The sequence below is a fragment of the Passer montanus genome, unplaced genomic scaffold, assembly GCF_014805655.1.
Source record: "Passer montanus isolate IOZ18808 unplaced genomic scaffold, ASM1480565v1 scaffold27, whole genome shotgun sequence".
Taxonomy (NCBI): domain Eukaryota; kingdom Metazoa; phylum Chordata; class Aves; order Passeriformes; family Passeridae; genus Passer; species Passer montanus.
In genome coordinates, this window is record NW_024367372.1 from 11,235,068 (window position 1) to 11,248,258 (window position 13,191).

Here is a 13,191-nt window from a genome sequence, read left to right on the forward strand (position 1 = left end):
AGTAGTGCTGACTGTCTTGGTTATTCTTTCTTTGCAAAATGCACAGGGCTCCATTTGTTTTAATTTCAGATCTGCTGCTGATACTGCTGGCAGTTCATGAAGTGTATTTACTGTGGTCCTTTGCATACAATTTTTCTCTGAAGTACCTTTGTAAGAGCTTCTGTCACTATTGTGAGCAGCTCACTGTTGACTTTTAACTCAGTAACCCCTGACAGAATCTCATTGTAGAGCGAGTGAGCACCACTTACTTTTCATATGCTTGCTCATCCTTCTGTCTGCTGGTCTGTAGTGGTTTTAAGAAGCAGTTCAACTAGCTGTAGCCAAAAGTTCTGACTGTTCTGAATTTCCCTTTGAAATAAAAAAGTAATTTTTCTTTTATTATTGCAAACCTGGTACATGTCAAAATCTACAAACCCAGCTTACCTTTACTGTTTTCATTGTGTCTTCTAACTGTGTGTTTCCAGTTACATAAAAAAACTGTCATCTGTGGGTACACAGTATCTGTCACCCAGAAGGATCAGAGGTAGATTAAGGTGATATTTAAACTCCACATAGGTTTTCTTTGTTCATGAAAGGAATATACCTGTCTCCAGTGTGAAATGCAGTAAGTTTTTTTCAGCAAAACCTTTGCCATTTTGCAAACAGAATGTGATTACCTATCTTTCTTTTGAGCTACCAGAGAAATTTAAGGAAGATATACCTGCACTTGGTAAAATGACAGACTCACTTTTGTCTCCTCCTGAGGAAGACCTGTCTGAAAGGCAGAGGCACTAACACTGTGCAAAGGACATTATTTCCTCTGACTTGAGACCCAGCTGCTGTGAGTCCTATCTGACTTCTGATGACGTTGGTAGTAGAATTTGTATCCATTAACAGTGGGAATGAAGTCAGACTTTCAGAAGTCCAAACTTACATCTGCACTGCTTGAGGATTGTGTCATGGTGCTACAACCAAATGGAAATATTCTAGAAAGAATCTGTGCACATTGCTTTAGGCTGAGATTCCCTCAAGCAAATAAAGATAGTCCATGTCAGTAGGATGAGAAGCTCTAGAGACTGTCCCATCGACTACTAGCGAGCCACTGCTTTAAAACATGAAAATGTGTCAGTTTCTGGAAAATTTGAAATGAAGTTGTGAATAAAAAAAGGGGGAAACAAAGTGAGAGTTACAACCAGAACTGTGACCAAAAATAGATGAAGCTAGCCAAAATCTGTGTCCTGAAACCCAGGGGAGTTCTGTCCAGTGATGGTCTAGATTGAACTACATAAATCACAGATTCATTTCATAGTGAATATATTATTGTCTAAGAGCAGTGTAGAGTTTGAGAATGTCTCAGAAGTATATGTGGAATATTAATTGTTTAGATATTAGTTCATTCAACTCTTACTAATCTACTAATATTAGTTATAAGTAATTCATCTAATGTTTGAGCTGTTGCATATTAAGATACAGATCAGATTTACTTTCAGGATACCAGACTGTTGATGTTGTGAATATCCTAAAGCACTCTACCTGTATAACTTTTTACTTTTCTGCAAATATCCTTTGCTAATTCTCTCCTTGACCTGCTTTCTCTTCCTTTTGTATTTCCTCAAGCAGAACTGGTTGGAAATCTTTCAAAATGTAAGTGAAACCCAAAGATTTTTCCGAGATGCAAATGCTATCCATTTCCTGACCAGTTCCACTTTCTTCTGAAATGTATTAGTATTTTCTTTTCTCCCTTTTTTTTTAAAGCAGTTCTTTTTTTTTTGCACCTTTTTGTAAACTTCTGTTTTTCTTTACCAGCATCTCTGTTGGCAGACACTCACTGTGGGATGCCAGCCTCATGGTACCCCCTTCCCTGGGACATCCCTCTGTACTCCCCAGGCATTTCATTCTGGTTTTATGCTGATTTGGAGGAATTGGGATCTGGAGTAAGTCCCATGGGCAGAGCTTTTGAATCCAAATTACAGCCCCTTTACATAACAGGCAACACTAGAGACTCAAGCAGGGTAAATCAGGGATGTCCCTTTGGCACGTGGTTGCACTGCTCGATGGAGCTGTGCCTTTCATTTCATTGACAGTCTCTCGGTACAAACTCACAAGAGTAGACATAAAGAGCATAAAAATGGGTGTCTTGGTTTAAATCACATCCGTTAGAAGCCTTGTTCACTTGCAGTCAGTAAGAATTTCATTTGAGTTCCCACTTATTCTGTCCTGTATTTGTTTCCTTGGAGCAAGAATTGCTTGTTATTTTTTAATGGAAAATTAGTAGTGTGTGGTTTTTAGTAAGCCATATTGCTCTGATTTTTAGCTGCCTTGTAATATCAAGTAAGTTTAATTTTATGCTAATTTATGATAATTTTTAACATCTTTAAATGTAAATTTTCCCTAAAAATGAAGAATCTGTCACTTAAAATGCATCACATGCTTCCTTGTAATGGCTGATCTTAAGGAGTTGGTTATAAATTCACCTTATAACTAGCTTAGTATGGATGATTTCTTATTCTAAGCATTTGGCATCCTCTAATGACAACCCCTGCAGTTGCAAGCCATCACAGAGTAAATGCAGCTGGCTTGCTGCACAATCATGAATGACATTGCACTTAGTTATTAATAATTGAAGGAGCTTTGTGTGTTCCTTCTGGGTTCTATATGGAATTTATGGATCATACATCTACTCAGAAAGCTAGGCAAAAGTAATTTTGTTGAGCAAAAGAGGTTGGCAAGAGGCTTTCTTTGCTAATAAGTGTACCTTCTATTCTATACATTTCTTTGAAAGCACTGTAAATAACATTTGGAATGACTGATGAATTTTCTGCCTTCTAGCATTGTCCTGTCACTGGTTCATAAATGCAAGGGGGTTTCTTATCTCAGCGAGCTCTTGCAGACAAGGGCATTTAGATGAACAGGAACTGTGGAATTACACACCACTTATTTTTCCTACCTTTCAACCTTACCTTTCAGAAATGGGCAATACTCTGCTGTTTCTTGAGTAAGAAAACCATACATGAGGTCTGTTGCCTGAAACTTAAAGTACTTTTCCATTTTTTAAAGTAGAAGAGCAGTAATACTCTGGACTTGCCACCATGCCATTCCTCTAAGAAACATCTATGTTCAGTGTGTGGATTTCAGAAAGGGGTTTAATCCAACACTGCCCCAAGTATGCAAAAGCACTCCAATGGTAAAACAAAGATGGCAAGTTTAAATCAGTTTATCATGTGATGGTTTAAACAGCCTTGCTTTTTTGTTGGATTTTTTTAACTGACAGAGAGGTTCAAGGCTGGTAAACTGGCAGGTGGCAGTGATGATGGCTCAACTCAATGACAAGCATCCTGCTCTCCTCCTCTTCAGCAGGAGTTAAGTATTGCACATAATCAGTGCCTTCTTTAATAGTATTGTAAGCATTGTAGTCTGTTTTTTAAAGTCAGTGGCAATGCTCTACTACTTTTCACTCAAGAAAAAAAACTTGTTCATTTTTAAACATATCGTGCTGCAGTAGTTCCCACTGCACAGGGTGCCATAAAACCTAGGGAAAAAATGACAGCTTCTAGAGCAAATCTAGAGATTTATTTCTTTTTACTGCTTGTTTTTGAACACGTTCTGTTTTCTTGGCAGCTTGTGGCTTAAGATTGTATTACTTTTAAGGTTATTTATTAATGGATCAGAATCAGAACTGTGACTGGACCTGGTTGCTCCTTCTCTTGCAAAGAGTCCTAAGCACAAGTCATGCTACTTCCCAGGTGAACCATGGAATGCAAGTTGGAATTAGGGTCGGAAAATGTCTTTCAGAGTAGGCAGGGAATTGCCCCAGAAACCTAGTGTCTCGTCTCCATGTTTTTGGTAGTATCACTTTATACGCAAAAGATGAGGGGCTATTTATGCAACTTGGCAGAGTTTATTTACCCAGTAGTTAAAACAATGTTGGGGGTTTTTCTTTTTAATTTTGAAAATGTAAACTATTAATTGAAATTTAAATCAATACTGTTTACACATCATTTATTTGTAACCATCCCCTACTTGTTCCTTGCTTATTCCCTACTTGCTTCTTGTGCTATTTTGCATCTTTTGGCTTGTTTTTTATGTCAAGTCCAATCCACGACCAATTGGGCTTTGAAACCAGCTTGCATGGACATCACTTTGATAGTCATTGTTTCAGATTGTAATTTCAATTTATCTGTCAGTTTGCTTTATCATCTTTTGCTTTGAAGCAGGATCACATCTCTGTGGCTTCTAAGACTGCTTGGATTTGTTTTTACAGGAATGGAATAACAAACTGCCGGATGCGGACGGAAAGCGAACAGTCCTGCGGCTCTCCAGTTGTTAGCGGTGACCCAAAGGAGGATCACAACTACAGCAGTGCCAAATCTTCCAACCACAGGAGCACATCACCTGCCAGTGACTCCGTTTCCTCTTCCTCTGCTGATGACCAGTATGAATTTGCAACTAAAGGTAGCCAAGACAGCAGTGAAGGCAGTGAAGTTAGCTTCCAGAGCCACGAGAGCCATAGCGAAACAGAAGAGGAGGACAAAAAGCAAAGTCGGAAGGAGACCAAGGATTCTTTAGCTGACAGTGGATATGCATCCCAGCACAAGAAAAGGCAACATTTAATGAAGGTGAAAAAAGTACCAAGTGACACACTGCCTCTTAAAAAGAGACGTACAGAAAAGCCCCCTGAGAGTGACGATGAGGAGATGAAAGAAGCAGCAGGATCACTCCTGCATTTAGCAGGAATTCGATCCTGTTTGAACAACATCACCAATCGGACGGCAAAGGGGCAGAAAGAGCAAAAGGAAACCACAAAAAATTAGAACAAATCGATGATTTGTTTGAACTTACAAAGTTTTGTTTCAGCACGTCAGGTGAATTCTAATGATTTGTGGCAATATCAGCAATTTTTTCTTTTTTTGTTTTTCTTCTGTTTCTTTTTGTTTTGTTTCTTTGGGTTTTTTGTTTGGGGTTTTTTTGTTGGTTTTTTTTTGACCCTTAAGATTTTTATTTTTAAAGGAGATTGAAGCCATAGAACTCATACTGACACTCAGCTAATTTACAAAAGCTTTTCATTACCTGAAGACAAAAAAGTTAACAAAAAAAGAAAGCCAAAATCGCCATTGCTTTCTCCAGCTTGTCAAAAATGCATGGTTGAATACGCAGTGATATCAACATTAATGTGATGGGAGTAAAATTGGGCACTTGGAAATCCCTCTTATAGTAGAAGAGCTGTGCATAATTTAGTATTCATTCAGGCCTGGCCCTTAAGAATTTTTTTAATGGCCTTACAATTGGGTTAGAAATGAATGTGAACAAAGAGATTTGTGGGAAAGAGGAGGCACATACTTCTCAACCAAGCACTGTTCAGTGGCACTTGGAGACGTTGTGCCACACAAGTCTTCGGACAGCCACTGGTGGCAACTGTGCAAGCAGTAATGCACTTCTAGTGTGTCACGTGTCCTATGTGGCTCATAATGTGAAGACTGAGAACTCTTAAGTTTGAGGAAATTTAAACGATGTATGCAATGGGTTTCAGTGAAATAATGAAATGGGAGGGGTGTGACTGTTAGTAGTATCGTTAACTATTGAATTCTGTCTTCTATATTAAATTGAAAGAATGTTCAAAAAGCCATAAGCCTGAAGATTGGCACTGCGTGCAAAAAATAATAGTAATAGGGAAAAACAAACTATGTCTTCTAAACTGCCTGAGTGAAAAGTAATCAAGTATAAGAAATTACAGCAGATACCATGTACATCAGAATCTTTTTCTGTGGATCACATCCTTGATCTAACAGGGGAAACAAAGCTACAAAACCTGCCATTAGTAGTATTCTGTATTTAAATATAGGAGGAAAGCATATTGGTGAACAGTAAAATTCAGAAGTTCAGCAAGAGCTCCTACACTGCCCTCAGAAATGAGTGTGCAGTGACCATCAGTCAGGATTCATCTGTGCAAAAATGACAACAAATTTCCAGATTCAACCAGCATAGCCAGCAGAAGAAATTTGATCCACATTGCATGGATTCTTTAGGGAAAGGGGGAAAACAAAAAGCAAACAATTTTTTTTATTCAAAGATGACAAAGTTCTTGTAAGGTAAATAATGTATTTAGCATGAAGCATGAATTATTTTCATATAAATATAGAAAATAGAGAAAAAGGCTATGCCTCTAATTTTTAAGCCCTTAGGCTTAGAGTTTGTTTTTTGGGGGTTTTATTTTTTTTTGTTTTGTTTTGTTTTTGTTTTGGTTCTTTTTTGTTGTCGTTGGGGTTTTTTTGAAGCAGGTGTTTAAGGTTTAACCTTCTTCAGGGACAAACACTGACTGTTGGGGAACTTACTCTGCAATATTAAAAAATAAAATCTTCATGCTCTGGTAGGGCTTGGATGGTTGAATAATACTGCCTTGTCTGCACATTCAGCCCCCTCTCCCTACTTCTGTTAAAAAAAAAAAAGAAAAAAAAAGAAAAAAGTAAAAGTGTGTCTTTTCTTCGTCTGTACATGTGTAACATGACGCAATAATCTGAGGGCAAATTTAGTAGTGAGTGTGTATGACAGAATCAAGAAAATAATGGGAGGTTAATTGAGGAAAACTCTCTGATTTGATTCAGGAATAAGTAGACAAGAAAATAGCTTTGCTAATTTGCCATGAAAAATTGAAGTTAGTTAAGAGCCTTATGGAGGTGTCTGGATAAAACCAGTGTTACAGAGAGTGTGATTCAGGTACAGTGCTATTCTCCTGGTAAGGATGACTATGAGACTGAAAATCACTACAGCACAGAGAAGCTGTGAAATAAACCAAACAGTCTCTCTCACCTGGATTCTTGCATTTGGCATGAAAAATTCTACACTTAGAATATCCTAGAGGCAAAAAGAAAATCCCAGAAACCAACCACTTAAGAGAACAAAATGGTCGGTTTCTTAAAGAGTATAGGTTTAGATTTATCACTAACAGCTGTCTCAGGCAGCAGTTTCACCAAGATGGATGTAGTTTATGAAGAGTGAGTTAGAGAAGGGTTTGACTTCCTACTCAGTGCAGTGAGCTAAAAGTTGTATTTGGAGATGCCTGTGGCGTGTGCTCAGTTAGGAGGTGGAAGGACTGAAGGACAGGCTGGTCTGGACCTGGTTCTGTGCCCCGCAAGCTTTTTGTAAAGAACAGGGCAGCACAGCAAAAGTGTGCCTCTCCTCCCATCTCAGCCAGCATGTCCTGGGATCCAGGAGCAGCTTGACAGCTGCCAGAGCTCAGCACAACTGCCACCTTAGGAGATAGGGAAGGAGAGAGCCATGGATAGTGTGAGAATCAGTTGTTCCTCTCAGTTTGCAGGGGCCAGTGCATGCAGCCTTGATTCCCAGCATTAGTTCAGTCAGGAGTACATAGAGACTAACTTCTGTTGGCTGCCTGCAGCCCTTTAGATAACGTTGGGGAAGACAGGAGGGACCAGTCCCTTGGCCAGGAAGCACAGAGATGAATGAGCCATAACATTTCCCTTGTCTGATCAGACTGGGATAATCTGCTTCTTCCCAGGTCCATGCTCTCTACAGCCAAGGTCTGTAGGTGGTGAAGCACACAACCCTGTACAAGAGAATTTGGTCTTCATCTTTTAGACTTCTGGGGGAGTCATTTGAAATAGAAGATATTACAGTATCACCTTGCCACCAGCTTTTCGCATTAGGTGTATCAGCTCGGGAGTGGCTTAATATTTACCAAAAACAGCACTGAAAAATCTAGTGGCAGAAAATACAAACCATGGCTCAGCCATCTCTGTCCTCCAGGGAAAGCAATGTGTTTGTGTGCCAGTGGCCAGACTCTGTCCACAACACTAATTCCAGAGCAACTTCTCTGATTGCAGTGTGTCAGTGCAAATGAGATCAGTATCTGCTGAACAACAAGTACCATTCATTAATGTGGACTCTTGGTGGCTAAATATATAATTACCACTAGTATTACTCATCTTAGAAAACAGTCATTTTGCATAAATATCTAATTAGGCAGGTTAACTTTATACAGATATATATATAGATATATATATATAACACCTATCTAAGACTTCAACAAGTTCTCTATATACTTCCTGGTAAACCTAAAATGTTGGCAAGCATCTATTTTCATATAAAATTTGTTTCTCCTAGTCTGATCTGCTAAGAAGGTATTCCTTGGTAGGATTTTACAAAGTTATGTTCAGGAACCAGCAGTTCGGACTGCCATCAATGGATTATTTCTGGTGTTTAAAAACAACTTGTCCTTATTGATGTTTACTCTGACTGTTGATGAGAAGTACGTAATTTGGATTGTATAAAGTATTTAGGAGTCACCTTTTAAACCATATTTGTGCCTGGCTGACAATGGCAACTTTGTCAGAACTGGTTCTACTCCATCAGAGAAGTTCTCTTTTTTTTGTGTAAGAACTGAAATTGATTTGTTTTACAAGAAATACGATGTCAGCTTTTAATCGAGTTGTCTTTACTTCAACTGAATGATGTCAAAATGGACTGGTAATTGCACTGTATTACAAACTCTCTCACTTGCCAGATAGGAGGTGGTGTGGTTTTGCTTGTTTGCTTTCCTTCTAAGCCATTTTGGGGTGAGAAGTTGTCAAATCTCTAACTTCCCCTTCTTCTCACTCTAAGTATTGCCAAATTAGCATTTCTCCAAGACAGGTGGGGGCGAGGTCAGCAAGTGTTCAGTGGTGAATTTCACATGGGCATGAGTTGTAAGGGTTGCTGGACTTCATGGCGAGTTCCTTTGGAATATGCCTTTTGCAGCAAGAAGCTCTTGAAGGCCAGAGCTAATGCCATAAGCAGATTTCACCAGCATCTCCAGGGAGGTGAAATCTGCTGATTGTGCTTGCATTCCGCAAGCAGTTGGATGTCCTACTGCATTTTGGTGCAGATTCTGCTTGCATTTAAAAGTGCAAGCACAGGTCCTGGACAGCTTAAATGTATCACCCCATAGCTGTTTCTGAAAGCAGTCTGCTTCTGATCTTCTCCTGGCAAAATTGGCAGTAGTTCTACAAAGATCACAGGGCTTTACAGCTGAAAGCCAAATGTGGGAGTGAGGAGGTGTGCCCTGTAGGACTAGAGAACTGTCCTGAGACTGTTCTCTCCAGCAGTTGAGTTGAGGTTCATCTTCTGGTTCCTCTCCTACCATAATGGGAGAAGGGAATCCCAAAGGAGCTGCATTGGCTCCCAGTGTTCAGCTGAATTACTGTCTACTTGTGGAAAAGATACAGAAAAAAGCTGGAGGCTGCATTCTTCACTGGAGTGAGGTAGAGATACATCGACATACTTTAGCAGAGAATGAAATCCTAAATTGTACACCAAATGGCACCACGGATAAAATTACCAAAACAACACTTTGTCCTGGTTTCTTAGTAGTGGTAATTTAATTTCACTGAGATTTTGGCTCCCATCACAATCCATCTAAAGATGTAGATTATAGAATCATAAAATATGTTGAGTTGGAAGGGACCCATCTGACTCTTGACCCCGCACAGGACACACCAATAATCACCCTGTGGGTCTGAGAGTGCACAATCTGAGGTTTTCTAGAACTTGAAGGTGTCTGGTCTCCTTTGCAGTCAGTGGAGCTATAGACACCCAAGTGCTCCTGGAAGCCTTTACCATTTCACTACTATTATTATTGTTATTACAATTTTTGCTTTAATCTGACCCTAGGCATTTTTGAAAACATTACTCTCCTGTGCTCCAGGATCAGAATAAAACTACTGAGAAAATGCATTCCCAATGCAATTTACTTCACTTCCTGGAGAATGCAAACCCAGCTCCTTCAGGCACATCACTACTGCCTGTATAGCTCATTGGCATATTTTATAGGAAATACTTTGAAACCTTTTCTTAACTTTGCCACCAGAAGAGCATTTGAACCATACATCCTCCTGATTGTAACAGAGTATCAGTGTTGACCGTCTGACCAGTTAAGTTTTAGTAGTGTTCTTCACAGCCCTCCAGTAATATATCAAACACTGTTATGCACATAATGCAGCACTGTGATCTAATTTAAATAATACTTTTTTATTATTTATACTACTCTATGTAATATACATCAACACTTTGCTATATAACCTAAGTGATAACCCTCTTAGTTACCTGCCAAACTCTGAATTTCTGTTGATTTATATTGCAATTAGCACAGTTACCAAGTTGTAATGATGTCTCTTTTCCTTTGAAATGGGATGTGTAAGTCAAACTATACATTTTGTGTGTTTCTGTTTTGAGATGAAGTTTATAAGGATTTACACACAACATTCAGTGTTCTGTATAAATCTGCATACATTTGTAAATTCATCTGTTAATCCCCTTTTATTTAGAAAGTATTAATTGATGGTGGTTTATTAGGGATTTTTACTTTCGCATTTTTATTTTTAGTACTGGTTATTCTTGAATTAAGCAGAGACTTGTCAGCTGGGTTGCTTTATCTTTGATCATGTACATGACCTTATAATTCTTCCACAGTTCAGCAAACAAGTATTAGCTTCACTGACCAAAAAAAAAGTCTCAACCTAATGTGTCTATGGTGCTGTATTTTGCTGGTATAGATTTAAAACCAGAAATTATTTAAAGGTCACTTTTGAGTTGTTCTAATAAGTAGCCTTTCCTGGTTTGGGGAGTTTGGGTTTTCTTTTAGCATTGAAAACAAGGTATATTTATCTGAAGCTATATAATGGTTTTTCTACTGTACCACATTTCCTTTTGTAAAGAGGGGAATATCAGCCTGATGTAACATCCTTTCGCAATCAGTGGAAGGGGGTTTTGTTTCACTTTTTTATTTTCAGTGGATTTCGTGAGGCTTTGGATCAGGCCAGCAGTTACAGGAGCTCATCATCCGAGGGTTTAAGGGATAAATGACAACTCGTGCTGGCCTTTAGTGCTAGAAGGGATTTTACCGAATACTAAAACTACATGCTGGATTCTGGAATGGCTGACAATCTAAAATGGGAATCTTTTTCATTTGTTTACTCTGGCCTGAAATCCCAAGACCTTTTTTTTTTTTGTTTGGATGACATTGAACTTGAGTACATTTTTAAGTTACTAGAGCATTGTACATTTCCTGAGTATGTGTGTGGGACAGCAATTGAAAGTCATACCTGTTATCTGATAACCAGTTCCATGCCTGCATCATTCACACTCACTACTTAAAACTGCCATGATGTAAAATGTTGGGGGGAATGATTTGTGTGTGTATGAAAAGCATTATGAACTTGTACATTTTTTTATACTCTGATCTGTAATTTCTGAAGTATTTTGTTTTACAGAAAAAGTGATAAAGCAATCAAAAGACCAAGAGATTTAGTATCAATGCTTAAGGGTCACAGGACCTTAACTGGCCAATAAGTTAATTTAGTACAGTGATAAGCCAATTTTTTTTTCCTGTACTTGGCGTCTGAAACTGCCAATTTCATCAATATTAAAATACGAACTGTGACGGGGAATGAACAGTGATGTTAAGTTGTATTTGTGTTTACCTAAATGAGCAGTCCGAAGGCAAGTGCAATCAGCTGATCTTTAGGAAATATGAAATTGTTGATTTAGAGGCATACTTGCATTTTACATTTTCTTGATGTGTAATCATATTGCCAAAGACAAACTATTTCATCAATTATTATTGTAAATAACACTTTCCCAAAACCTACCATAAAGTTTCTGTGATGTATTGTCTTCCAGTTGCAATAAAAATTACTGAGTTGCATCAATTGAACAATTGTATTTGTGTAAATATTAGTTTCAGAATATGCCCACATATTAAGACAGAACAGCAGTGGTTGTTTTGTTTGGGGTTTTTTTAACAAATTAATTCTTTCATTATTAAGTAGTTCTGGTCCTTGTGGCATGTTAGCTGGATCTTCACTGCTGTAGATATCAGCTCATGTTAATTGCTGTCATGTGCAAATGGCTAGACGTACTGAACTGATGTTAACTTAGGATCTGATCTTCCTTTTTCATCAGTTTTGCAGCCCAGAAACAAAGCTGATTTCATTGAGAATTTGGTTTTTTTGTTTGGGTTTTGGTTTTTGTGGGGGTTTTTTTGTTGTTGGTTTTTTTATTAGTTAGCAACAATCAGAAGAGATCCAGTAATAAAATGTCTAATGGCATACATATAAAATCCTGAAAAACATACCTCTGTAATCTGTGCATCAATCCTTACACCTAAGTCTAGAGTTGAAGAAAACAGTGCAAAAGGACTCTCTTCAGAGAATTAATAATAAGGAGTATAAAAAAATTGTAATAGTCTCATAGCTTTCTCCAATTAAACTGTATTGTACAATTTTATAAGTCACAGCATTCCTCAGACCCCGTGTTTTTGAAAGTGTTCTGTTAACATCCCTAAATATCTATAGGTTAACTTTGAAAAGGACTGAGAAGAAAGAAAGCCCCTCAGTTCTTCCATGAAACTTTGTCACAGCTGGTTTGAAGCGCTGCTGAGGCAGAGAGGGCTGAGGTTTCTCAGCCATGTAATGAGAACGTATGGCTGCTGAAGCTGGAACTCAGCTGACCTACGAGTGTCCCCCTCTTGTCTTGATGCCATCCAGAGTGGCTGGTGTGGGAGACTGCTGCACTGTCTGAGGGACAAGATGGATGTGAACATCCCGGGAGAAAGTGGAGCAGAAGAAGCAAATGTCTGAGATTCACACAAAAGAGCATAAAAGTGCCCAGGCTCAGTATCAGTCCAGGCAATTGCTACTTTCATGCATTGCCTGGGAAAGTTTGTTTGTAACCAATCCTGTGTGCTCACTGCTGCTGCAATTGAACAAGGAGAGAAAAAACTTGGCCAAGGAGGGAGACGAGATGAGAGTTGACTGATGAGAAGGCAGAACCTCTTAACTGTGCTCTGAACCATTTCCTCTAATGGATCCCCCTCCCATCTGCCTCCAGTTAGGCAAGGATCACGTAGCAGTCAGCGGATGGATCCGTGGTGATGTGTGTAGAGGAGCAAGGAGACCTGCAGCCTCCACAGACATGTTTTAGCCTTCATGTACAAGCCAGCAAGCTTGCCAAGAGCCTGGTCGTGAATTTGTTTCAGCACAGGGCATTGCTGAAGAGTCTTAAAGCCACTTAGCTCAGGCATTCTATAAGAGATGTGCTGAATGCCAGCTGTGCTACCAACTTCCATGCAACTGCAATTTAAACAATCAGACACTGTATACACACCTGTCCTACCTCCTCTCCAGACTCACCCTTACTTGCATCATGTGTTGTGCTCGATTT

At 38.9% G+C, this 13,191-nt stretch overlaps 1 protein-coding gene across 9 annotated transcripts in view; it reads left to right on the plus strand.

Annotated features, from left to right (window-relative positions):
* FOXN3 (forkhead box N3) overlaps positions 1-11,678 on the plus strand; it is a 169,798-nt gene extending 158,120 nt beyond the window's left edge. For 6 of the 9 annotated variants that reach the window (XM_039712433.1, XM_039712434.1, XM_039712432.1 and 3 more), the window contains 2 exons: positions 1,600-1,623; positions 4,241-11,678. In XM_039712433.1, coding sequence (XP_039568367.1) covers positions 1,600-1,623; positions 4,241-4,790 — 574 coding nt within the window. In that variant the 3' untranslated portion in view covers positions 4,791-11,678. The remainder of the gene's footprint in view (positions 1-1,599; positions 1,624-4,240) is intronic. The other 3 variants (XM_039712437.1, XM_039712438.1, XM_039712440.1) reach the window with 1 other exon arrangement.
* Positions 11,679-13,191: the final 1,513 nt, after the last annotated feature.